The sequence below is a fragment of the Pipistrellus hanaki genome (assembly GCF_964339955.1).
Source record: "Pipistrellus hanaki genome assembly, chromosome: 6".
Lineage (NCBI taxonomy): Eukaryota > Metazoa > Chordata > Mammalia > Chiroptera > Vespertilionidae > Pipistrellus > Pipistrellus hanaki.
The window spans coordinates 39,006,102-39,030,794 of NC_140508.1; the positions used below are offsets into that span (position 1 = coordinate 39,006,102).

The window sequence follows — 24,693 nt, forward strand, 5'->3', positions numbered from 1 at the left end:
ATATTTTTTTATAGATTTCAGAGAGGAAGGGAAAGGGAGGGATAAAAACATCAATGATGAGAGAGAATCACTGATGCCCACCCCATACTGGGGATTGAGCCCTGACCGGGAATCAAACCATGACCTTTACGGTTCATACGTCGATGCTCAACCACTAAGCCACGCTGGCAGGGTTCTTTACTCTTTTTAATGTGGCTTATATTACATTTCTTTTGGACAGCGCTGGTTTTATGGGAGCTGAGTTCAAATACCGTGACTTACCAATTCAGCATTTATTAACGTCTGTTTAAGAGATACTTGGCCTCTGGCCCTGAGAACGTCAGATAGAATGGCAAGGGGGACACATATACCAAGACAGAACTAAAATTCATGGTAAATGTCTGAGATGGTCCACACGGCAGGGCTCTGGGGGCCTGAGAAGAAATCTGTGAAGGCTTCCCGGAAGAGGTGTCTCTGCTGCTAAGCCTTAGAGGGCGAGTAGGAGTTCACAAGACGGGCGAGGAAGGGGAAGGACACGAGGTTCAGGCAGCTGGACACGAGGCAAAAGCTAAAGAGCTGGCAAGCACACAGGGCTGGGGAGATACGGGAAGTTCACTGCGGCCCAAACATGTTTTGTTTGAGAAGGAGGCTGGAGAGCCTCGAACACCAGTCAAGTTTGGACTTGGCTGGTCCCAGTGCCAATGAGCTCACCCCCTCGCCCTCCTCAAAGGCATGAAAAGAACCAGACAGACCTTATTTGAATGTGCAAAATAAACTCTTTAATTTCAGTGCTCGCTCCTTGTGGCTCAAAAGCATATCTACTGATTGCCTGATTGGAACCCGAAAGCGTTCACAAAACCGTAGAGAAACAGCAATAGATAAAACAGATGTGTCGGCTCACTGTGGGACTCGTCCCCTGTGCGAAGCAGCCAATTCTAAGTGCATCAGCGTGACGCTCCCCAAGGCCCCCCTCCCCCGCCCCCCTCCCCCCCCCCGGTCTTTGGGGGACTCTGTTTGGCTGGGACCCCAACTCCAGACAGAGAATGCTCTCTTTCCCCCACTCCAGCCTCAGGGAGACCCAGTCACATGGAGAGTGAGGGGGGTTAAGCAGAGAGGGGGCGGCCGGGCTGCGGACTCTCTTGGTCAGTGAGCAGCAGGGGCAGCTGAGGCGCTTGTGAAGTCAGTCTAGGCACTGCACTGGGTAGGCTCATGGATGGGTCGGACAGGGGCCTCAGAGATTCTTTTCCCTGGAAACTGGGGTCTGATGGAAGGGGCCTGGGCACAGGTGTGGGGCCTGGATAGGCTGGGGGCAGAGCCGTGGTCCTGGTCCTGGTTTCACTCTTAGAACTCCCCCACCCCCCCCTCCGGCATGTGGCCTAAGCTCTGTGGAGCCAGGGCGAAGGACTTGCCGGGTCACACACGGCGTCGGGAGAGCTGCGAGGGCCTCGGAGGTGAGGACCCCGAGGCCCGGAGAGGAGAAGGCAGTGGCTGGCCGCCCCTGGGGCTCCGACTCTCCCAACGCTTCCCACTTCCTCACCCCGACGGCATCCTTTTGGATCAGGTCCCGGATGGCCTCCCTGACACCCTCAGGCCCGGGCTGGTGGCACAAACGGGGAGCTGGACTCGGAGTCAGAGGCCTGTGCTCCGTTCCCAGGCCTTCACCTTCCCCAGCCTTTGGAATACCCACCAGCCCACCTGGGCGCGCAGGCCACCTCCCTTTCTCCGAGTCTCGGTCTCCTCCTCCACGAGAAATCAGCTCCCGCTCTGCAGTTTCCCGTGGGGACTAAATGGGCTGGCAGCCACGAGAGTACCAGCAAGTACAGGGGGCTCCTGCATGTCGGTGCTTCACAATCGTGGGGGGAAGCGGGGGGTGGCGGGGAGCTGTGGGCCAGAGCTCCTGGGATGTGGGAGGAGCTCCGGCCCATCCTACACCTCGGACCCGCCCCATCCCCACCTGCGCTGGCTCTCCCAGGGGCTCCTGGGGCCCGGGCACAGTCTGGGGAAGGGGCACAGGACATGCCAACTCTGGAGCCTGTGCTCCAAGGGGCCGCGGTAGAGAGCAGACAATGTGGGGTGATCATTGCTTTCCAAACGGCACCTGGGCTGGAGGGGGAGGCGTGGGTCTCGTCTTCTCCATCCCAGGCCCAGGCCCAGTCAGCCCCACTGGGGAGGCACAGAACATCGCTCCTGGGTGAGGCGGTGGGAACCAGGCTCAGGGGACAAGATGGGTCTGGGGCCACGGAGGGGCACATTTTCCTCGTTAGCTTGGGAGAAAGACTGGGGATCAGGTTGGGGCTGTGGGCTGGCTGAGGTGGGGCTGGCACGGAGCCCCTTAGGGGGGGCCGATGATGACGTTCCTATAGCCCTTCACGGCCTTCAGCTTGTTGCTGTTGAAGTTGGCCACCAGCTTGTGGAGGCCCACCCAGGTGGGCAGCAGGCTCACTCTGACCTTGACTTCCTGCCCCGCCTTCACGGGGCTCGGGCTGCGGAGAGAGAGGAGGAGGTGGAGGGGCTGGTGCAGATGGCTGTGTCTGTGTGAGGGCCTGGGCGTTGGGGGTGGTGGTGGTGGTGTTTAGTGACAGGAGGTGTAATTGTTCAGGCTTATGAGACATGTGCATGGAACACAGCGGTGTGGGTATTGAAAGGATGGGGGGTGGGGCGGATCTGCCCCAAGGGTACCCAGGCAGGTGTGGGGTGGGTGGGTGGAGGAGAGGCGGGATGATGGGCTGGAGTGTGGTGCCCCTATCAGCATCTGCCCGCTGCCCCCAGTCCCCAGGCTGGAGGGGCCGACACTTACATATCCACGGTTATCTGTGACTCCATTAGGCCAGCGCCCTCCACGGTGATGGTGCAGCCCTCCAGGGGCTCGGGGAGCGGGTTCTGCAGGGACACCTCGGCCACCAGCTTGCGGTTCTTCTTGGGCTCCCCCAGGATCTGGGGCAGGGCACAGGGTAGAGGTCAGGGGCCGCATTGAGGGAGGGGCCCAGGACCCCTCAAGGGCAGCAGGGTCCCGGCTGGGCCATCTCTGCATTTGCTGCAATTTGGCCCAATGTTTGCCGAGCATGGCCACGCCCATCCTGCCACTGTCACTCCTGACCTCTGTGCCTCAGTTTCCTCATCTGGAAAACACGGTGATGGTACTGGCCCAGCCTTCTTCATGGAGGCTCCACACAACCCAAGGGGGCTCTGCCGCCTCCCTTGTTCTGGGGCCTCGAGTGGGAAGGTCACAGGCTTTGGAGCCAGCTGATCTCTGGCCCTCCCTCACTGGGTGACCCGGAAGTCACTACCCTCTCGGAGGCTCGGTCTCTTCGCGGGAGAGACATGCCTGGCTGCAGGGTTCTCACAGGGGCTGCTGAGCGAATAACGTGCAAGCGCCTGGCAGAGGGTCCGGCACACGGCGCTCCCTCCCTCACCCTCTGCTCTTCACCATTGACTCGCAACTGCTGCATTTGGGATGCAGAGCGGCTCCTGGAAGTGAATCATTACGGCGACGACAATGCTGATGGTGACAACAGTCAGTTTTTATCAAGCCCTTGCAGTGCACTGGATATGCTTCTATGTGCTTCTTGTGGATGCAGATTTAATCCTTCCAATGCCCACCTTACAGATGAATAAACTGCCTGGCTGCAGGGTTGGGGGGGGGGGGCAGAGTAGCGTGCCCGGGGTCACCCAGCCACAAAGCCGGACAGTCAGACTTCAGAGTCTATGCCCTCGACTCCTCCACCCTCTCTGTCCCATCAGGGTCCCAGGCTCTGGGGATCTAGCTTTAGGAGGTTAGCCTTTAAGGGTCCATGACCCTGAGATCCCTGAATGCCAGGACTCTACCATGCTGAGATTCTAGGATCCATCCCTAGAGGCTATATGAGTCCCATGATACTTTGGGCCTCATGATGCTTTTCACGAGGATCCCTGAGGTGTCAACGAGCCTGAGGGAGCAGGGATGCAGGGGCACGAGGCCTGCCCTCCCCCAGCTCTGGGCTCTCCCTGGGCCCCTGCCCAGTCAGCCCCTTACCCGGATCTTGATTTCTGGGTTCTCCAGATAGATGTCCCTCTCGGCCACCAGGTAGATGTCGGTAGCTAGATCGATGAGGAGGCCCCGCACCTTGATGAGGTTGGACTCCGTCAGGTATTCAAAGTACTTCTTGTAGGGCACCGGGAGGGTGATGCTTTTCTCTGCGGGGGGAGGGGAGGGACGACGGGGAGAGCATACGTCATGACCGAGACACAGCCCCACCTCTCCTCCTGCGTTTCCACCGGCACAGAGAGGGCAAGGGATGTGCTTGAGCTCACACAGCTGGAGGATGGCTGGGCAGGTTCCAGGCCTTCCCCCTGCCTGCCCTGGTTCCAGGGAGCCCAGGGAGGAGGTGGGAGGGAAAGTAAAACAGCTGGCCGGGCAAGGCCTGGAGCTCTGACTGGCCTGGGTGCTGATGCTGCCTTCCCCGCTTTGCTCACAGGGATGCTGGGCCAGTCCCTCCGCCGGTCAGGACCTCGCCTTCCCCTGTGAGGTCGGTCAGACTACCACTTTACAGACGAAGAAACACTCTCCCAGTCGGGGCTCAGATCGGGAGACCGGGCCCTGGTTGGCCAATGATGGCTGAGTGAGCCTGGGAAGATGACCTCCCTCTCTGTTTTCCCTGTTCCCTCTGATTTCCCCACACAATCGGCACCCTTAACGCGGGCAGCGCTGAGAGGAGAGGTCCGTTCAGAGCAAGAGCCGCACAGCAATGCGGGAGTAAAAGAAGGAAGCGGGGGTCAACCACTCCCACTGCGGAGAAACCACGTGTGACGGTCCGCCCATTATTCTGACAGGAACACGGAGGCCTGCAGGAGGCAGGGAAGAGCAGGAAAAAGAACACAGGACGGAGACTACGCAAGCCTGAGCCAGGCCCTGCTTGTCCCGTTGGCCACTGAGAGCCTTGGACAGATAGATCCCTGTTCCTTGGGCCTCTCCTGCCAAACAGGATCGCTGGAGGAGGGTCCCTGGGCTCCGTCATCATCCCAGTGCCTCTCTCCATCGTCCCCGTGCCGTGTCAGGAGATGCTGGTGCCTCTTTTTCTGCTATCTGCCCCCTAGCTCCCCCACCGCTAACTAGACCAGCATTTCCCAAACGCCAGCCATTCACCATTTTTCACCCATCTGAGAGCATCCGAATCCTTTGCTCGTTGTTTTTCTTTCAGTCCACTCACTTATATTTTCCAGCCTATTCTAACCAGGGGAAAATTTTTCACCAACATTTGCAGCAAACCAATCAATCTCCTTTTACCCTAAATAGAAGGTAACTGCTAAAAATACGTACAAGCTAAGTCATGCCCATTCAATTCTGGTGAGATAGTCTTGTCTGCGAAGGGCTCTCAGTCTGAGACCTGAGCTTACTGTTCAGAAGGGAGATTAGCCAGGGCTGGGACGCTAAGACCCGTTAGCGCCCACCGAGCCGCTCCCCGTGGTGAGGTCATCTGAAGGAGAGGGAAGACTGGAGAGAGTCCCTTTCTCACAGACGATCCATGTCCCACCCTGTGGAAAACGCTGCCTTCGTGTGCCCAGCCCTCCGGCCATTCCTTCCCAGGGTCGACCTGACCCAACCTCCGATCGGATGACATCAGGGGAAGAAAACCAAATCCTCCGCCAAAAGGGACAAAAAGGAGAGAAAATTCCCGGTGGGGCAGAGTGGAAAGTCTGACCAGCTCCACAGGAAAGAAAGGAAACACTGTGGTCCAGGAGCCCGGAGGACATGGCCCTAACTGTTGACTTTTCCAGGAGGCTGAACCGGGCGGGGTTGGACCTTCGAGAACTGCCTTTTGCCGGCTGGGACCACGGCCTGGGCCCCGGGCCAGGGCCTGGCCGAGAGGAGGAAACTGGCCCGGTGGTTTCAGTCATTCCTTAGGTGATTTGCCAGTTCTGGAGTGTGCTGCGGGCAGGCGTGATCACCAACTGGCTGCATTCCCAGTGACCACCCGGAGCGGGGAGGGAGGGGAGAGAGACAGATTAAGGGAGGGGCGGCCAGGGGAGGGAGAGACACAGCAGGGCAAGGAGGCAGGGTGGGAGCGACTGGATTCTGTTCTGCTGCCCTAGGCCCAGCTTCCTGTCCATGAGCACATGGAAATCCCCCAAATCTTATCATCCGGGAATAACGCGCAACTCAGCTAAAGAGGGGGGTTTTCAAGAGTCACAGAACCTATCTCAGGTTGGGCCCCTGGACTAGCTCCGCCTCACAGCCTGAGGATACCGTCCTCTGCCCTCTCCCTGCAGGCCGGGCCCTGGTGGGCCCAGGACCCCCGGTGTGAGCACATCCACAGGATGCGGAGAAACACTGACGGGCGTGGCAGACGCCTCGGCGGAATAGAGGGCCCAGTGGCATCTGGGCGGCAAAGAGGCCCAGGAGGAAGTCATTAGCCCTGGTCCAGGCCAAGTTCACGTCTTGCCACCCATTCCAGGAAGGGCACTTCCTCCCTTTGGAGTGGTCCCGAGCCCAAGAAGGACGTGACATGCATGCTTCCCAACAAATGGGCCAAAGGGCTCTGCAGAGGTGAATCAGGCTTTGTCCAAACGGGGAACCCGAGGCCTGGGATGGAGAAGAGAAACAGCCCGGCACCCGCCGCCCGCCACCAGAATTGGGAGTCCTGACCACCCCGCACACCTGACACGTAGGGCCTGGGTGCCTAGGGCCATGCTGGGTCCTTGCCCTGCCACCCAGGGCAGCAGGGCTCAGGCACCTCTGCGCCCAGCACTGAGACCACGACCTGGCCCAGCCGGTGGTCAGGAAAGGCCCTGTTTGCCCTTCTGCTCTGCGAGGAGTGAAGCCCCCGCCATGCCCGGCACCGCTTCACACTTTCCGGCCAGCTCCTGGGCACCCGTCCCCACAGGGCCTGCCCGGCGGGCATGTTGCTGCCCCCATTAAGGGATGAGTACGGGTTGCGGCTCAGGCAGCATGGCCACCTGCCCAAGGCCATGCATTTAGGAGGTGGTAGAGGCCACATTCAAAGCCTGTCTGACTGGCCTCAGAAGTAAGGTGACCAGACGTCCCGCTTTTGGCGGGACAGTCCCGATTTCTAACCATTTGTCCCGCGTCACGCAGCGTTTTAAAAAAGATCGGGAAGACCGGGACTTTTTTTTTTTTTTTTTTTTAAACGCTTTGGGACGCAGGACAAATTGTTAAAAATCGGGACTGTCCCGCCAAAAGCGGGACGTCTGGTCACTTACTCAAAAGGCACCTCTCACCGGTGTCAGGGTTGGGAGCCCGGCCCTAGTGCCAGTGACTCTGTCCTGAGGGCGCGGCCCCGCTCAGGGACCCTGACCGAGCGCCTGCTCTGGACGTGCGGCTCCAAGAGTGCCCACGTGGCTCGCAAGACAAAACCAGGAGGTGGCACTGTCAGTCCCCTAGGCCCCCCGCCTGAAACACAGACAGGCCTCCATGGGACTTAGGTGGCTGTGCCCACACGCCAGCCCCCGGGGCCCAGGGCCGAGGCAGGGGTCACGAAGGAGCGGAAACACGCAGGCTGACAGGCAAGAGGAGAGGGCAGCCGACTTGCACAGACACGGAGCGCTCCGCCCGGGGCCTCGCCGCAGCTCTGCGACCAAGCATAGCTCCCAGGAAGGAAGCGGCCTCGGTGTGCGCCTCCTGCTGGCCAGGCAGTCCCCACTATCAGGTCATGGCTCTCCTGTCTCTGCGGGGACAGGAGGCTCAGCCAGCCTGGCCCTCAGAGGACCGTCAGCCTCTCACTCCACTGCCCCCAGGTCCTCTCCCAGCTCCATGACCCCTCTGCCCTTCTCATGCCTCCGGCTCCTCACACAAACAGCAGGGTTGGGCTGCCGGGCGGCGGGAGGAGGGCTCTGGGCCGCCTTCCCAAGTGACCTCAGCAGCGGCCACTACCCCTCTCAGGGTCTCAGGCTTATTTGTCCGTTTTCCAAAGCGAACTCCTATGCATCCCTCAAGACCCAGCCCCAGATGACCCTGCTTAAGGAAGACAACCTGGCATGGTGACAAAGCTGGGCAACACAAGGGACCAAGGAGACGTCCCTGTGGGCAGAGGCTCTGCCCAGGGCTGAGGGCTGGGTCATCTGCTGGCATTATTTTATCCCAAAACAGGGGAGACACGGCACTAAGGAGGGAAGGGAGGGGGGTCTGCCTTCCAGGACAGACGGGACAGACGCCGGGGCTAGACATCTATGAGGAGACAACCAGGGCTGGAGGACAGCCTTCTCTCCGCAGCGGGCTGGACACTTTCTCCTGTCACCATGACAGCTAGCTACACTGTCCAGTGTGGCAGTTTCTGGCCACACGCGGCTGTTTACAAAGCGAAACGGACACTTCAGTTCTGCCGTTGCGCCAGCTGCTTTTCAAGTGCTCAGCAGCCAACCGGCCCTTGCTTGCGTTGGTCTTGAACCTCTTCTCTCAGAGGCTGGGCACCTTCCGGGGAGAGGGGCTGCTGGCTGAGGGAGTTGCTGGAGGCAGAGGGAAGGAATTAGCTGGGAGGGAGCCGCCGAGAGTCTGGGAAAGCCGTTGGAGCCCAGGAACATGAGATGGGACAAAGCAGTGTAGCTGCTGAACAAAGCAAGTGTAGCTGTGGTCCTTTCTCAGGACCACACCGCGGGGATGTGGCAGGTCTGAGACTCAGGGGAGGCACAGGTTCGAGTCTCCGGCCTGCCACATCCCAGCCGTGTGGTCCTGAGAAAGCTACTTAACCCCTCTGTGCTCAGTCTTCTCCCCTGGGAGACGGGGAGGTAAACTGCACAGGCTCAGGGCTCAGGGCCCTTCCTAGCACGTCCGTCTGAGGTCCATCGCCGGTCCGGGAACAAAGGGACTTACCGGAATTGGGCTCCAGGGAAAGACTGAGCAGGTCCATGGAGCTGCACACCGGCCCCAGCATCCCGTTGTAGCTGCTGGTGCGGGCGAAGAGCAGGAGGCGGCAGGAGTGGCTCTCCTCGGTGTCGTTGTTGATATGGGCATAGACGTCGAAGTCGCTGCCGACTGTCATGCTTCGCACCACGCGGATCCGCATGGTCACCCCCGGCTTCTCTCTGGTGTCCAGCTTGTTCAGGTTGTTGGCCTTTGTGAAGGCCTCCCTCTCCTCCCGGGACCCTGTGGGGGGACAGGTAAGAGGACCCCATGGCTGAAACCTAATTCAGTAAGAAGGAGGCTGGGGCAGAGCAAGCTGGCCTCTGAGTCCCGGTGACTCAGAGCAGCCCCGAAAGAGTGTCATCTCCACATTTCTGTGCCAGGAGCAGGAAAGAATATTTTCTTCATTTTCCAAAGTGAACTCCTATGCATCCCTCAAGACCCTGCCCCAAATGCCCCCTTTCCCCAGGATGAATCAATCAGTGTGTTCTGGAGCTTCACAGCTGCCTATTGGCAATTATGGTGTGTGTTTTTTCTGTTTTGTTTTGTGTGTTTTTTTGCTCACCAAACTGTTTTTTGTCTACGTGGTTGCCCTTTGAGCTGCTTGAGGACTAAGACTGTATTTACTTACCTTTATGTCATATAAATAGTGCTTGGCACGTAGTAACCACCAATACAATTTGAACTTTCTCGCCTGCAAGTGTTTACACAGAATTGATTCCCTCCCTGCCCCAGGCCCCCCACGGAGCTCTCCAACAGGAAAGGCTGCTCTCCTTATCCTCCCGTTACCTCTCTCCCACGCTCTTTTCACCCCCCACCACGTGTTGTTGGGTACATCTCTACTCCTCCCATCAAACCATCCTCTCTGATCCTTTCAGAGGCCCGGGGACATCTCTTCCTTCTGTTATCCTTCCCGCCTAGAGCACGGCCACAGAACCACCACCCCCCGGGCAGCCCTGGGAAGTCAGTGAGGGCCAGAGGTGGGCCCGGGTCTGGTTTCCTCGTCATCCCTGTGAGCCCCGCTGTGCTGGGCAGATGCTTAGAGACATCACTCCTATTGGGTTGTCAGATGCGCTCGAATCCACGCCCTTCCCCCCACCTCTTACTGATTTAACATTAGCAACAGAAAGAAGTCTCTTTTGTGTGTGTGTGTGTGTGTGTGTGTGCCTGATTGAATCCATCTTATCTTTAAATCTCTTTGTCCGTTTCTCTTTCATAACCCCTCCCCATCCACCGTCCTGCTCCCTTCCCCGGCTGTGTGAGAACTGCGGCAAAAATAAACATGGCCGAGTTCCAGAACCTCTCCTCCCTGACTTCCCAAGCCTCTCGACTACGAGGGCATTGCAACAAAATGTGTGGAGTTGCCCGTCTACCGCTGCAGGTCCCACCGCTGGTGAGCGCTGTGAACACACAACACGGGCATCAGTCACTTTTGTTACGATGCATGCCTCTCCCATCTAGCAGGCACCCCCTTCAGCTTTATTGAGTCAAGCCAGCCCCCCCAAAAAGTGAGGCTTAAAGACCAAATGGAATCCTTCTGTGGAGCACAGAATTATTTCCCTAAACAAATTATCCTCTACCACCGTCTTCCAGTGTGTCTGGTAAGTGTAACCTGTCCCGAAGGAATTTTTTTGGAACGGAGAGTAACCTACAGGCCATTGTATGCAGACTGCCAAATCACACACACACACACACACACACACACACACACACTCACACACACCCGCCGGACTGGTAAAACCGGCCGGCGGCTTATCTGCAGGGCAGTGTGAAGGCGGTGGGCACGCACCCTCTGGGTACTTGTAGATGTGGGTGATGTCCTCCCGCTGGTCCCGGCCCACACTCTTGGTGCTGATCCTCTGCCCCACGACCGTGGAGTTGTTGAAGGACTTGTGCAAGGACCCGTCCGCCTTCCGGACCCACTCCACCAAGTCGGCATTGACCTCGGCGAAGACGAAGGGGGCGTCGTACTTGGGGGTCAGGTCGCCTTCCTTGATGGCGCGAACCGGCACCGGGCCACAGCAGTAGGTGCCTGGTTGGGGGGGGAAAGAGGAGGCAGAGATGCACCTGGATGAGGGTAGGGTGGCACCTCCGAACCCTGCCACGAGTCAACCACACGTGGCAAAACATCTCGAGGCCGTAAAGCCCTTGGACTCAGGGCCTCCACTGCTAGGAAAGCATCGTAGGTAAGAATTAAGGATAGATGCCAAAAGTGGTTTGGCTCAGTCGATGTAGAGCATCGACCTGCAGACTGAAAGGTCCCAAGTTCGATTCCAGTCAAGGGCATGTACCTTGGTTGCGGGCACATCCCCAGTGGAGGGTGTACAAGAGGCAGCTGATGATTCTCTCTCATCGATGTTTCTAAACTAACTCTCTATCCCTCTTTCTTCCTCTCTGTAAAAAAAAATCAATAATATATATATATATATATATATATATATATATATATATATATATATATTTAAAAAAGAATTAAGCATAGAGACCCTGGAGCCCAGCTTTTAGGGTTCAAATCGTAGCTCTTAGTAGCTGTGTGATGTTGCAGTAGTTACTGAACTTCTCTGAGCCTCGGTTTCCGGTCGGGGATGCTATGTATGCCTTCCTCGTGAGGATTGGCACGTACTAGGTGCCGTGTAAGTGATAAATGAAACAGAAGAATACCCCAAAGCACCCCGAGGAACAGAGGGAGCCAAGCAGCTGGCAGCACTAGAGAAGGCGGGGCCTCTGTCTGGTTTAACCCCCTGCCAGCGTTTGCCTCGGTGCAGTTTACAGCTGCCTCAGCTGGTCACACATGCGGAAGGTGAGGACTGGAGGCTGGATGACAATCTATGGTGCGTCCATTTGATGGAACACGGTAACATGAAATTCAAATTCAAATTGCAGAACACTGCCTGGCGGAGAGATGCTAGAGGTATACAGGAAAGTGACAAGTTAGCATAAAAGGCCTCGTACAGCCAGAGCTCTTCACCTGGAGTCCGCCGACCCCCATGGTGCAACGAATAGAATTCGGGGGTCCGTGAACTTGGCCGGGGGGGAGGTGAGGTCTTTCTCCTCACTGCACTGTGACAGCACTTCCTTCGACCATGAAAACAGGCAAACCGTAATCTTAGGTGCGCTTACGACTCGTCACCCGTAAAACCACAGATACTCTCCTATCGCTTCATGGTTGTCACAGGTATTTGGAGATAACGTTTATCTCTGCTACCAAGTTACCTACTCTATTAGTCCTACCGCTAGATCTTGTTATATGAAATCTATATGATTATATTACAATTTTTAAAAAAAATTTTTGGTAACTCTATTTCAATGTAATTGGTTTACTTTGAAAACCCTAGGTATTACGTTCTATAAATTGGCTTCGCGAATCTTGCCATGGTTCTCTCTTCGCCTGCACACACGTATGTAAACAAGCATCTAACTGGAGGTGACTGTGAGAATGTTAAGGATGCTTTGTGAGGAGGGAGAGGACAAGGTGCTATCTGCTACTTTCTTTATGCTTCTCCTTACTGTTTTCCACAGCGGGCAGGAAGGACGTTTCAAAGGACAAAGAAGCATATGGCGTTAGTGAGGTCCCCACGCCAGATGGGCCAGTCAGTGACCTTCGGGTCAGCCAGACGTGGATTGGAACACCAGCCCTGTGCTCTCCCGCGGAGGGCCTCTGGGAGAGTGCTCTCTGGGCCTCAGTTTCCTCCTCTGGCCTTGGGGACATGCCTACCCACCTTCACTCTTCTCCTGGGGTGTGGGGTCGAGGGCCTGCCACCCCTCGTAGCCGGGCTTCAGGTCCGGCCTGGTCATCCAGGACTCCACCCAGCAGTGGAAGTTCCTGTCGGGGAATGAAGCAGAACATTGGCCAGGACTCACACTCAGGCTCTCCTCCCCTCCCCACTCGCCTGGTCCTCGCTGAGCCCAGCGTGGCCCCCTGACGCTCCCCTTTGCTCTTCCCTCTGCGGGCCCTGGCCAGGTGCTCGCTCCTGCACTGAGTGTCATCCTCAGCGCCTCTCCCACCGCCCTCCCCTTGCAGGGGCTCCTGATGTTCAACTGAGGTTTCCTCCTCATTTCTCGGCTCCGTGCCTTCTTTTCCAGCCTCTGGAAACAGGCTGTGCCTTGGTTCCGGCCTCATCCCCAGCCGCCCGGACACCCCTCCTCCAGTCTCTCCCTCCAGACCTGCTCCTAGGTTGCCAGCCTGTCCCGCTCCCGCTGGAAGCCCAGGCCCCCTATCCTGGCCTCCAGAATCCCGACAACCATACTCCCTGAGGCCATCCACGCATTGCACGGACTTTTCTCCTCTTGGCCTTTGCTCATGCTGTCCTCCCTGCCTGGACAGCCCTCCCCTCGCCCCGTTTCCCCTCGTGCAAACTCTGTTTGGATTTGAAACCCAATTCAAACGTGGCCTCCTCTGAGAAGCCTTCCCAGATTTCCTCTCCTGGAGACCACAGGGCCCTCCCCCCACCCTGGGCCCCACCTCACCAGATCATCTCGCTCTTGTTCCCCTCGACCTCCCCAGACTCGTTGCGGAAGTACTCGATGAGCAGGTTGCTGTTCGAGTCGTGGGCCGAGTTGTAGTTGGTCACGACTCGGGTGGGGATGCCCAGGCATCGCAGCACTGGAGAGGAGACACGACAGAGAGAGGGGTTAGGGGCCGGGCTGAGGATCCGAACACATGCCCATCTGTACCCCAGTGAAAACTGCACCCACTGAGCAAGTGGTGAGGGTGTGTCATCCCTTACCCAGACAATGGCGCCCACCTTGCTCGTCGCCCCATGTCCACTCTGCACCCCCAGCTAACAGAAGAAACGTCTGAAATGCAAATCTGACACCAGCATGCCTCTGCTCAACCTGCAATGGCTCCCTGAGGCCCTTGAGGCCAAGGCCAGACCTCTGGCTATGGCCCCCTGGCCTTGCAGGGTCTGGCCCCCGACTGCCTCCTGCACACTTTGCTCCAGCCACATTGGCCTCCTCACTGCTCCTCCAGCATCCACACTCCCACCAGCCCCAGGGCATTGGCATGTGCTGTTCTGTCCTCCAGGAAAGCTGGGTTTAAATTGCCCCATTGTTTGCATTCATACAAGGACTAGGGATTCATCATCTTTCTCCATGGGCGGGCACGTGAGGGGGTCTTCGATTAGTTCTACGAGGCAGAAGAGGAGAACTTATTTCGTATCCCCAGAGCCCAGCATAGGCCTGGCACAGACTATCTTGTCCAATGCGATGAAGATGTGGGTGAGGTAGAGAGAGGAGGAGTGAGGGAGGCGGGCAGGAATGAAGGAAAGATAAAGACTCAGAGTGGGGGGCAAGCAGTGGAACCAGAAGAAGAGGAAATACAGGCCAGGAGACCTTCTATCCAAGCCCTCGCCGCTTCCTGCTGTGTGACCCGGGGTCAGTCCCTTCACCTCTCTGGGCCTGTCTCCTCGTCTATAAAATAAGGTCAGGGTGCAGGTGCAGTGTCCATCGGATGTGCTGGGACACGGTCATGGACGAGGAGGGTCCTGCGTTTACTCCAAAGCACACGAAGAGGAGGGAACCCAGGCATGTGAATCTCGCCTGAATGGCGGTGTGGGGTGCTCCTGACAGAGAGAATTATGGGCCTTTTCTTTCAGGTGCTTTTTAATGTAGAGTGTAAAAGTAACACACTCTCAGGGTAGGATAAAGATGTAAATAGCTAAAAAAAAAAAAAAAAAAAAAAAAAAAAAAAAAAAAAAAGAAGTGAAGCAAAAAAGCCCTACCAACATGACCCTCAGGACTTTGGTTTCACTTTTAGTTTTGACTGAGGTTGAGTTGCTAAATCGGGAGAGGGGCAGGAGGTGAACTTTGCCTGCCATCCACTAGGGCCCAGGGTTCTGGCCAGATGTGTGGATGTTGGGAGGCGGGCAAGGAGCAGCTGTGAATCCCCGCCTCTTGCCTGGTCCCTGTGCCCTGAGGCCTGGGCACCGTGACACACTCCGCTGGTCCACCCTGTGTAAGTGTAAGCTGGTGGCCCAAACCTGGGCCTTGCCCCGCCATGCCACCAGGATCCTGTCCCCGCTGCCCCAGGAGCAAGGCACCCTGCCCGTCCCCAGGGGTGGGGTCTGGGAAGCCTCCATCACAGTCTGAGGCCGGGAGGCTTCCTCCAAGCCAAGCACGCGTGGTTCCAAGCCCAGCTGTGCCACTCACCCGCCCGCTGTGTGACCTCGGACAAGACACTTCCCCTCTCTGAGCCTTCGTTTCCTCCTCGGAGAGGAGCTAATAATAGCTGCTGGTCTGGATGTAGTGATGACTCAGAGAGGGGCTGGGTGTGGGCAGTCCCGTCTGCCAGTGCCCAGGGTGGACCAGCGGAGTGTGTCACGGTGCCCATCACTGCCAATGTCTGTCCGTCCAGAAAATGCCCCGTGACCCAGATGAGGAGTCACAGCTCCCCCTGACAACCCCCAACGCAAACCTGACCCGAACAGGAGACGCGGCTAAGGATCCTGCAAGCTTCCTGTGAACTGGGTTGGTCACCACTGTCTTCATTCGACAGGTGAGGAAACGGAGGCTCGGAGACACTAATGCTCTTGCCCAAGTCCACCCAGCGGCTGGGGGTGGAGCTGGGGTCAAACGAGGCAGTAAGACTCCAGCGCCCACGGACCAACCCTCCGTGTGGCTTCCTGAAGAAATGCCAGGACTGAGGGAGCCAGACAGCTCCTGGTGAGCCTGAGTTTTCCCGGTTCCATTCCCCGCCGTGCCTGGAAGGAGGCTGCGAGGACCCTGCCTCAGCCCTGGCCGTGGGGAGAGGACAGTGCAGGGCAAGATCTGCAGCTAAACCTGCAGGCGGCCACAGGGTCACAGCCCCGGGGAAGAAGGCATCTGCAGGGGAGTGCGGGGACTGGAAGGAAAGGGCAGGAGAGGGAGGGTCCACGAGAAAGAGGAAGTCAGAGGTCACGGGGGGGGGGGGGGGGGGGCAGACGGTGGTGGAGGAGTGCGGATGGGGAAGGAAAAGCAGAGGCAGCCTTGCTGGGAACCGGGGTCAGGCTGTCCCCGTCCAGCCTGCTAGAGTGGAGGAGAGTGCGGGGGCTGCTGGGACCCCTTCCTGGGCCTGCGTACTGGTCATTAGAGTCAGAGAAGCTAGGAACCCAAGATCAGCCTCTTAGATTTCCCGATGATGATGATGATGATGATGATGATGATGATAGTGGCAATAATGGCAGCAGCACTAGGTACATATTTGCTGGTATGCATAAGAAATAGTTTGAACCTTGCACATATGCTGACTCACTTAATCTTTACAACATCCCAGAATAAAGGCACTATTATTACACCCATTTAAGCTAGTGATTTGCTCTTAAGGACACACATGGTAAGAAGCCCAGCTGGGGCTTGAATTCCACCCTTGACTCCATGTTCCCAACTGGTGGATGCCAACCCATTCTCAAAGCACCATCCTTCAACCTTTCTCTGGGCTCAACTTTTCAAGAGTTTTTTTAGCGACCCCCCCCCCCCCCAGCCTTTTTGTTTTGTTTTGTTTTGTTTTTAAATTGCTTTCTCTTTCCCTCCTCTGCATTTTAGAAAGTGCTCTCTTTCTCGACATTGATAATATTATCAACTTATTCATGGTCAGACCTAGGGAGACCTACACTGGGCCAAGTTCCATGTCGGTCCGTTTCACGTCAGAACCACCCTGGGAGGTAGATCCTGCTGTTGTCCCCATTTTGCAGGTAAGGAAACTGAGGATCAGAAAGAAGTCATTTGCTCGAGGTCACAGAGCAAGTGAATGGAAAAGTGGGGGTTTTTAACTCAGGTGTGCCTGGCTCCAAAGTCTATGTTCTCAACCGTGAGCCCATGCTGCGGCCCCCGCCCCCAAAGACCATACCTCATTGTGGGGGGAAAGGAACAGAGAGGGGCAGCCACTGGCCCCAGGCCACACAGCACACTGATGGCATTGGTGGTAGAAACAGGACGAGACCTTGGGCCTATTGATTCCCACTCCAGGGCTCTCTGCACCCCGCTTCCTGGGCTCATGGAGCTGAGGAAAGGTTCCGGGCCCTCACCTGTGCAGGCCACCGCAGCGAAGACCCAGCACTGGCCGTACTTGACCTTCTGGAAGCCGGAGTTCTTCCAGCGCCGCAGGATGTCCACACTGCCCATCCAGTACATGGGGCTTATGCCGTCCGCGTATTTGCCGTCCCAACGTCCCAGCAGCACCCCCTGGTCGTCATTGCAGTTCACCTATGACCAGCAGAGCATCGGAGGGATCAGTCTGGGGAGAGGGTGGTGGCTGTGCCAGGCAGAGCACAAGCCCAGTGCATAGCAAAAGGCGGGGAAGGGAGTCCCAGGGTGAGGGACTCCGGGTGTGAAGGTGTGACCGGCTGTGTGGTACGGCAGAGAACGTTGGGGCTGGCAGCCAGGGTGGGGGGCGGGGGGTGAGAAAGGGAAGACAGGAGGTGGAGAGGGGTCAAGGCTATGGAGGCGAGGCTGGAGGTGTGAATGTGCCCTCAGGGTGGCAGGGGGATGGCACCGGGTGATCTGAGTACAAAGACCAGGTCTGGCTTCTGCCCAGATTGTGTCCCTCCCCCAACTCCCTTCCCTGGAGGATAAAATCCAGGCATCTGCGTGGTCTGGCCCCTGCCTACCTCTGCAGCCCCCCCTGCCCCTGCTCCCCCTCGCTCACTCTGCTCCAACATACTGGCCTCCCTTCGGCTAGTCAGGGCCTTGGCACAAGCAGAACCCTCTAGAAGGCTCTTCTTCTCCCAGCGAGTGTATCAGCTCAGGGATCATCACTCACGCGCCCCCCCGCCCTCCCTCTCTGAGGTTAGGCCCTGCGGTCAGACACTCTCTCACATCTGGGTTCCTTCAGCGCCTGCATCATTATTTATGACGACGCAACTCATTCACTTGACATCTTGGTGAGTGTCTGCCTCCGCCCACTCTCCCACTGGAACATAAACTCTCTGAGGTCCGGGACCACACATGTCCTACACCCAGCTGTTTCCCAGGGCCGGGGACATAGTGGCCCTGGATAAATATTTGCTGAACGAATGAATTGCTGAGAGGGATCACAAGACACAATCCTCATGTGGGTACATTTTGGGTACATTTTGTGTCTCTCTCTCTCTCTATTTTTTAAATTGATTTTTTACAGAGAGGAAGGGAGAGAGATAGAGAGCTAGAAATGTCGATGAGAGAGAAACATCGACCAGCTGCCTCTTGCACACCCCCTACCGGGGATGTGCCCGCAACCAAGGTACATGCCCCTGACCGGAATCGAACCCGGGACCTTTTAGTCTGCAGACCGACGCTCTACCACTGAGCCAAACCAGTTTCGGCTACATTTTGTCTCTAAATACGAGCTCTCTTAGCTGAGACTCCCCACCCCCTGGGGACCCCCATGGTGCTCGGTCAGGGACCCCCAGGGTGGGCAGTGCGGCTGCTCACCATGGCGCTCACCACCCGGCACACGTAAATGGGGCTGCTGCGGCGGGAGCAGTCGCGGCCTCCGTTCTTCAGGAACTTGGGGTTCAAGTCCAGGATCCTCAGGCAGGTGTCCAGGATCTCGGCTTCAAACTGTGTCAGAGGAAACCAGAGGAGGGGGGGGGGGTGAGGGGTCACCTCCTCCAGGAAGTCTGCCTTGAAGCCCAGCAGCTGTAGGACCTCTCAGCCTGCCTTACACAGACTGGGATGCCAGCCGCTCCAGGCCGAGGAGGGGCTGTGGTGGGACAAAGACTGAGTGTACGAGAAAGGGGAAGGGGGTGTGCCTGCATCCAGAGTCTGGAGGGGGGGGGGACGATTTTGGGGAGTTGGAGCAGAGACCACTGAGTGGGGAGCCCAGTGTCCCTGGGGTTTCTCTACCCTTGGAGTCACCTCAGGCCCTGCCAGTGTCCCTTTGCCCTCTCTGCTCAGCCCAATCACCTACTTCCCCCAAAACCTGACTCACCCTGCAGAGCGGATGAGGATCCCCTCCTTCCCCAGCTCTGATCGGAACTGATGTAGATTAGAAAGGTATAGATCTACTGGCAATCTCGTCACCCCTCTGTTTCTACCATGCTCACTGAAGTCTAGATTTCCCCCTGGAGCTCGCGAGGCCCTGCATGATCTGCGGCTGCGGTAGCCTCTTTGATCTCTCTTACCACGGGGCCTTTGGACCGGCTATTTCCTTCGCTTGGAATGCTCTTCCTGCCACTCTCTGGAAGGCTCACACCTTCTCAGCCTTGCAATTCAAATTTATCTTTATCAAAAGCAGGACTCCCTCCTGGTCACCCCATTGGATCACAGCTCTGTCACGTTCGAAGGCTCTTCCGTCTGGCCCCTGCTCCCCATCTCGACGGTCTTGTCCCAAACCAGGGCTCATCACAGGTCTCCCTCCGTGGCTTGAATCCTTTCCGTGGCTCCCTGTTGCCACCAGCCTGACATTAAGGCCAGTTTCCAGCCTGAACACTGCTGACTTCTCCCACTTCACCCTCTGGGGGCTCCTTCATAAGTACAGCACTCCCCAGGCTACGGGATACTTCCAAGGCACACATTTTCCCATCTCCAAGCTCTTTTTTTTTAAATATATTTTTATTTATTTTACACAGAGAGGAATTGAGAGGGATAGAGAGTTAGAAACGTTGATGAGAGAGAAACATCGACCAGCTGCCTCTTGCACACCCCCCACTGGGGACGTGCCTGCAACCAAGGTACATGCTCTTGACCAGAATCGAACCCGGGACCTTTCAGACCGCAGTCCGACGCTCTATCCACTGAGCCAAACCTGTTTTGGCCCATCTCCAAGCTCTTGCTCACGCAGTTCCCTTGGCCTAGTAGACATGCACCCACCTCCTTCAAAGCCCAGGTCACATGGTGCCTATTCCAGGAACTGCCCTGTCCCCTGTGGGCAATTAGTCCCTTCCTTTACATCAGGAGGTTGAGGGGTCAGGGGTGAGAGAGTTCTTGCTTCATGCATTTTCTCAGTAATGTCTCAAGAGTTTTTTATGGGAGGCTGAAGGGTAGAGGAAAACAGCAATGGTTTGGAGAACCAGTCCAGGCTGTCCTGGGAGAATCAGAAAACACATGGAGCAGAGATGAATCATCCAGCTGAGGTTGGATCAGTTCAGCCTAGACAGCCATGGCCTCTCAGGTTTAGGCTTGTTTGTTATTCGGCGGTAGCTAGCTGATATATCCAGACCAGCGGTTCCCAAAGTGACTGACATTAGATCAGAAGCATCAGCCTCCCCTGAGAACTTGTTCAACGTGGAGAATCCCTGCCCACACCCACATCTACTGAATCAGAAACTAGGGATGGGCCCAGGGATGTGTATTTGACACACTATCCCAGTGATTCCGATGTATATGTAAGCCTGAGGCCCACGGATGGAGATAAAGGTTTAACGCCCGCTCTCAGCAACATGCTGAGCGTAGAGTATGGACTCACCAAGTGCTGCCTGTTATTTTGGCCTTGAATGTTCCCCTTCTCCCTCCTGGAATGACTGCCTGCCCACAACTCCTAAAGGCTCCCCTCATTCTTTCCCACCTTGACTATCTGGGGCTGCTGCTCCCACGGCAGGTAGGGAAACCCTTTGCTGTGTGACCTCAGGCCTGGCCTGAACTGTCTCTGAGCCTCCATTTCGGGGACCTTGAATGCGGACGACATGGGGTGGGCGGCTCTGAGACCCGATCCCACTTTTGCAGCTTGCCTGTGTCTCAGACCTGGGGTCCAGCACACAGGGGGTCTGAGGTGGTGGGGAGGGGCAGGGGGAGACCATACCTGCCCAAAGTTCCAAGGGGTACCATGGAAGTACTTGACCGAACCCTGGTAGATGAGGCCATCCTGGGCGAGGACGTACTCCTGCCGCTCCTCCTCCGAGTCGAGGAACACAGCGTCCGCTGTGGGCGGGAAGGGAGGGGCCTCAGCCTTGGGTGTGGTGAGGCCCAGCGTTCCCCCAGACTTGGCATCCGGGGTGCCAACTCCCCGGGGCCAGGTCGGCGTCTCAGAAGCCTCTCTATCATCTAATCTGAAAAACTAACCATTAGCACATAACCCCGTGTCAATGGCAGAGATTGTGTTATCGGTGAGTGACAGCCACTGCGGTCTGCCTTTCGTCCAACATCCCTCGCGTGCCTGGGTGTGTGATAAGCAGGTGGTGTACAATAGCTTGCTTATTCTCCCCAGTGGCCCTATGTAGATGGGATCCAGGAAAGCCCCCCTTTGCAGGTGGAAAAACTGAGCCTCAAGAATATTTAAGAACGGGAAAACGGATGCTAAAACAAAAGGCAGAGGAGCCTGGGCAGGAGTTGCGGCCCTCGGCTCTGCTCCTCACTTGCTGAGTGGCCCTGAGTTGGCCACGTCTCCTTCTCTGCCCACCCCTCTGTCTTCCCCGGGAGCACAATGGGTGGCAGGTCTGAAAGGTGCTCCCTGAGCTGACGCCCGAGCCAGCGTGAGGAAGGAGCACTGTCCAGCATGGAGAGAAAGCCAGGGAAGTGTGACTGAGGCTCTGGTGGGGGAAAGGGGGTCTCGTCCAGCTCGGGGGTCAGGCACAGCTACCTGGAGCGGGTGGCATCTACTGCCTTGACGACATGCTAAGGCAGGAACTAGAGACAGCCAAGCTGCAGTTGCTGAGAAACGCAGGGCACTTAGTTCCCTGTGACCAGTAAGGACAGACAAGGGGGCGGAGGTAGCCGGGGCCAGAGGGCAGGAGGTCAAATGTCAGGCTGGCCTTCGCCATCTCCACGTCACAGGTGAAGAAACGGAGGAAGGGGAACTCCAGAGCCACGCTGTGCCTCTGGTGGGCCCTGGGCATTTTTGCTTCCATTAAAAAACAAAAGTATATATTAAAAATATATTTCATGACTGCATGGCTTTAACGACGGATATGGTAATATTATATAGTAAGACATAGTCTCCGGCCTAAACACTCATGGTTTTCTTCTGACTTTAAAACAATTCCCATGTTTCTGTGGGCCCCTGAAGGAATGGCGGCCCAGGCCCTGGGCCTTCCGAAGTCTGCCTGAGAAAGCGCAGCCGGCGCTCCTGGCAAAGCTGGGCTAGAAGGCAGCGGCCAGGCCCGCCCCCAGGCCCCTCTGCAGGGACCAGCCCCCCGCTCGTCCTGCATGGCTGAGCGTCTTATGCATCCTGCTCTTGGGCTCCGGAAATTGTGCAATACAAATTAGCCTTACGATAAGTGAACCATGTGGCCATAAATCAGTGGGCAGTGTGGGAAAGAGGATGAAAGAGAAAGAAATACTCCCGGGTGCTTGGGTGCTTTCCGTCGGCGTGAGCGTGTCGGCATGCCGGTGTCCCCCCGTCAGGTTCCCAGCTCACGTAAGGGTGGGCACTGGGGACAGAAGCCTCACTGTGACGGGCACTTGGTCCTGTCCATCTGGAGCGCAGGGACAGGGGGTCCCCTTTCAGGGGCGGATCCCGCCCTCTGCCCCAGAGGGAGAACCGTGCCCTCGCCCTCGTCCAGCCCACCCCCCACAGAGCCCAGCTTCCTGCTTCCCAGTCACCCGTCCCACTGCTTCCTCCACGCTCCCACCCTGGGATGTGGGTCACGTTAGTCACTGTGCTGCTTGGCTGACCGCCACGCCAAGCCTCGGGCAGGAAGGGGACAGCTCCAGAGGAAGGAGGACATCCCCGGAACCTTGCTCCCTGCTCGCTGGACTCTGCAATCGCACAGTGCGGGGCGGGAGGAGGACAACGCATGCTCCTGCTCCACGGGCTGGGCTGCCAACGGGCTGCACGCTCTGCAGGTTGTCAGACAGCAAAAGGAGCGTGCGTGTGCCCGCTTCGGCAGCACGTGTACTAAAGCAAGGCCGAGTCTGTCCTGAGAAACCGTCCCATGTGGCCACAAGAGCAAGGGTGCCTGTTGCCCCACCTTCCCCATGGAGAAACCCTGACACAGGGGGCCAGATGAATGAAAGAGCCACACGGACAGGATACGGTCACTCAGGTGCTCAAAGAAGAATGAGTGGATGGCCCAGCTGGTGTGGCTCAGTGGTTGAGCATCAACCTATGAACCAGAAGGTCACGGTTCGGTTCCCAGGCAGGGCACCTGCCCGGGTTGCGGGCTCAATCCCCAGGAAGAGCCGTGCAGGAGGCAGAAGATTGATAATTGTCTCTCATCATTGATTTTCCTCTCTCTCTTCCCTTCTCCCTTCCTCTCTCTGAAATCAATGAAAACACATTAAAAAAAAAAATGAGTCTATGTGTGCAGATGAACGTGAAAAGATCTTCAAGACATGTTGTAGAAGAAAAACAACCCAGTAGGTTGATGTATTTGTGGGATCCTTTTACGTTTAAGGAGACAGAGGAGCTCCATGCAGTGGTGTCTCCGGGCACATGTGCCCAAATCACAGGAGATGAGCCCCCCAAGGTGGCCATGACGGTGTTCCCCAAGGAGGGGTGACAAGGGCTGGCGGTCTCTGCAGTGCTTGAGGTTTTAGAAAGAGGACAGTATCCTGTCTTACTGTCATAATGAGAAACAAAAGCCAATGCATGTAAAAAGAGAAAATGAAACATCTTTCTTCTCAAATATGTTATCAAATGCCCCCAAATGGAGAAGGAAAAAAAAAAAAAAGAAAAAAAAAAAAGAAAAAAAAAAAAAAAAGCAATGGCCTGTGAGAAGCTGGTTATCTGACCAGAATTTCTGCCTGGGCAGAGGCTTTGAGGGGAGACACCAGTTCCTCGGCTGAGGCCCACCCGCAGGGCTCCTTCTCGGCCTCGCTGGGGAGGAGCAGGAAGGAAACCCAGCTGACTGCCTTGCTAGTCGGATGGGAAGCTGAGGCCCAGGAGGTGTGGTGGCCCCTGCCTCCTCCCATCGGCTCAAGTCAGCCTCGGTCCTCCTGAGCCTCCCTCTGACTCCCCAGAGTGGTCCAGCCCGGTCCACGTACTCACTGAAAGGAGCTGCCAGAAGCCACCCCACTTCTCTGAGCCTCAGTTTCCTGCCTGGGACACAAGGCCGCTGATCTCTCTCTCCTCCCCTCCTCCCCACGTGTTGGCTGAGAGGAATAAACGAGAACGTGTATGCAGAGACACTTAGATAAAACTGCTCCCACCCCCCTCCAGCTATCCCACCCGCCACCTCCCTCGGTCTCCCCTCACTTGCTGGTCTGGCGAGGTTTAAAACAGAGCCTCGTGAAACAGTACCAGGTGGGAGCCATGGGCACACGCAGGACACCCCATTCCTGAGTGTAGCTTCCGACCCCGGGCCACCCCCACTCCCAGCTCACAGTGCCGTGGGGACATATGGACAAGACACAGGATGAGATCGCTTGGAGGTTGGGAGACTTTGGCCAGTCCTTGTGCTTCTGTGAGCCTGTCTGCTCCTCTGGACGTGGGAATGAGGGAGTCCTCACATCGCAGGATTTGGGGGAGCTGAGCCCGGAGCTGCACAGGGTGGGCCTCACTCCGTCCACCTCGATGTCTCTTCTGCCCCATCTTCCACCCTCAGCAGCCCCCCTGGGCCGGTCTGGCCCTGCCCGCCTCCAGCCTGCCCATGGGTGGCGCGCGCCTCACCTGGGCACCAGGGGTTGAAGAGCAGGGTGAAGTAGCCCAGATTGAAGCTGGAGGGCTGGGAGCCGGTGGAGGCCTCCATGGTGAGGCTGTACAGGCCGATGGGGGCGTTTGGTGGGGCAATGAGCTGCAGCGAGAGCTCACTGCCCTGCTGGTCTATCACCGAGGCCGTCCAGGTATGCTGCTCCATGGCGTCGGACAGCGGGAAGCGGGCGCTGGTCCCGGCCTCCTCGCTGGGGTTTGGGCCTGTGGAAGGAGAAAGCGGGGGCCATGAGCCAGGGGTGGGCAGGGAGGGAAGGAGTCAGGACTGGCAGGGGCCGGGCACGTGCCAGGGGCCCTTGGGCCTGGATTCAAGGCCCAGCTCTGCCACTAACCATTGAAGAACTTCGGCAAGAGACTTCATCTCCCCGAACCCTGGTTTCCCCATCTATAAAATGGGGAT

The 24,693-nt window shown here is 57.1% G+C and overlaps 1 protein-coding gene across 1 annotated transcript in view; it reads right to left on the minus strand.

Moving 5' to 3' along the window:
- Positions 1-738: 738 nt before the first annotated feature.
- Positions 739-24,693, minus strand: part of TGM2 (transglutaminase 2) — a 31,949-nt gene continuing 7,994 nt past the window's right edge. The window contains exons 3-13 of the mRNA XM_084887284.1: positions 24,255-24,497; positions 20,508-20,626; positions 18,200-18,328; positions 16,816-16,993; positions 13,280-13,415; positions 12,532-12,635; positions 10,602-10,844; positions 8,783-9,055; positions 3,992-4,152; positions 2,777-2,913; positions 739-2,462 (exon numbers count right to left, since the gene is read on the minus strand). Coding sequence (XP_084743410.1) covers positions 2,312-2,462; positions 2,777-2,913; positions 3,992-4,152; positions 8,783-9,055; positions 10,602-10,844; positions 12,532-12,635; positions 13,280-13,415; positions 16,816-16,993; positions 18,200-18,328; positions 20,508-20,626; positions 24,255-24,497 — 1,874 coding nt within the window. The 3' untranslated portion in view covers positions 739-2,311. The remainder of the gene's footprint in view (positions 2,463-2,776; positions 2,914-3,991; positions 4,153-8,782; positions 9,056-10,601; positions 10,845-12,531; positions 12,636-13,279; positions 13,416-16,815; positions 16,994-18,199; positions 18,329-20,507; positions 20,627-24,254; positions 24,498-24,693) is intronic.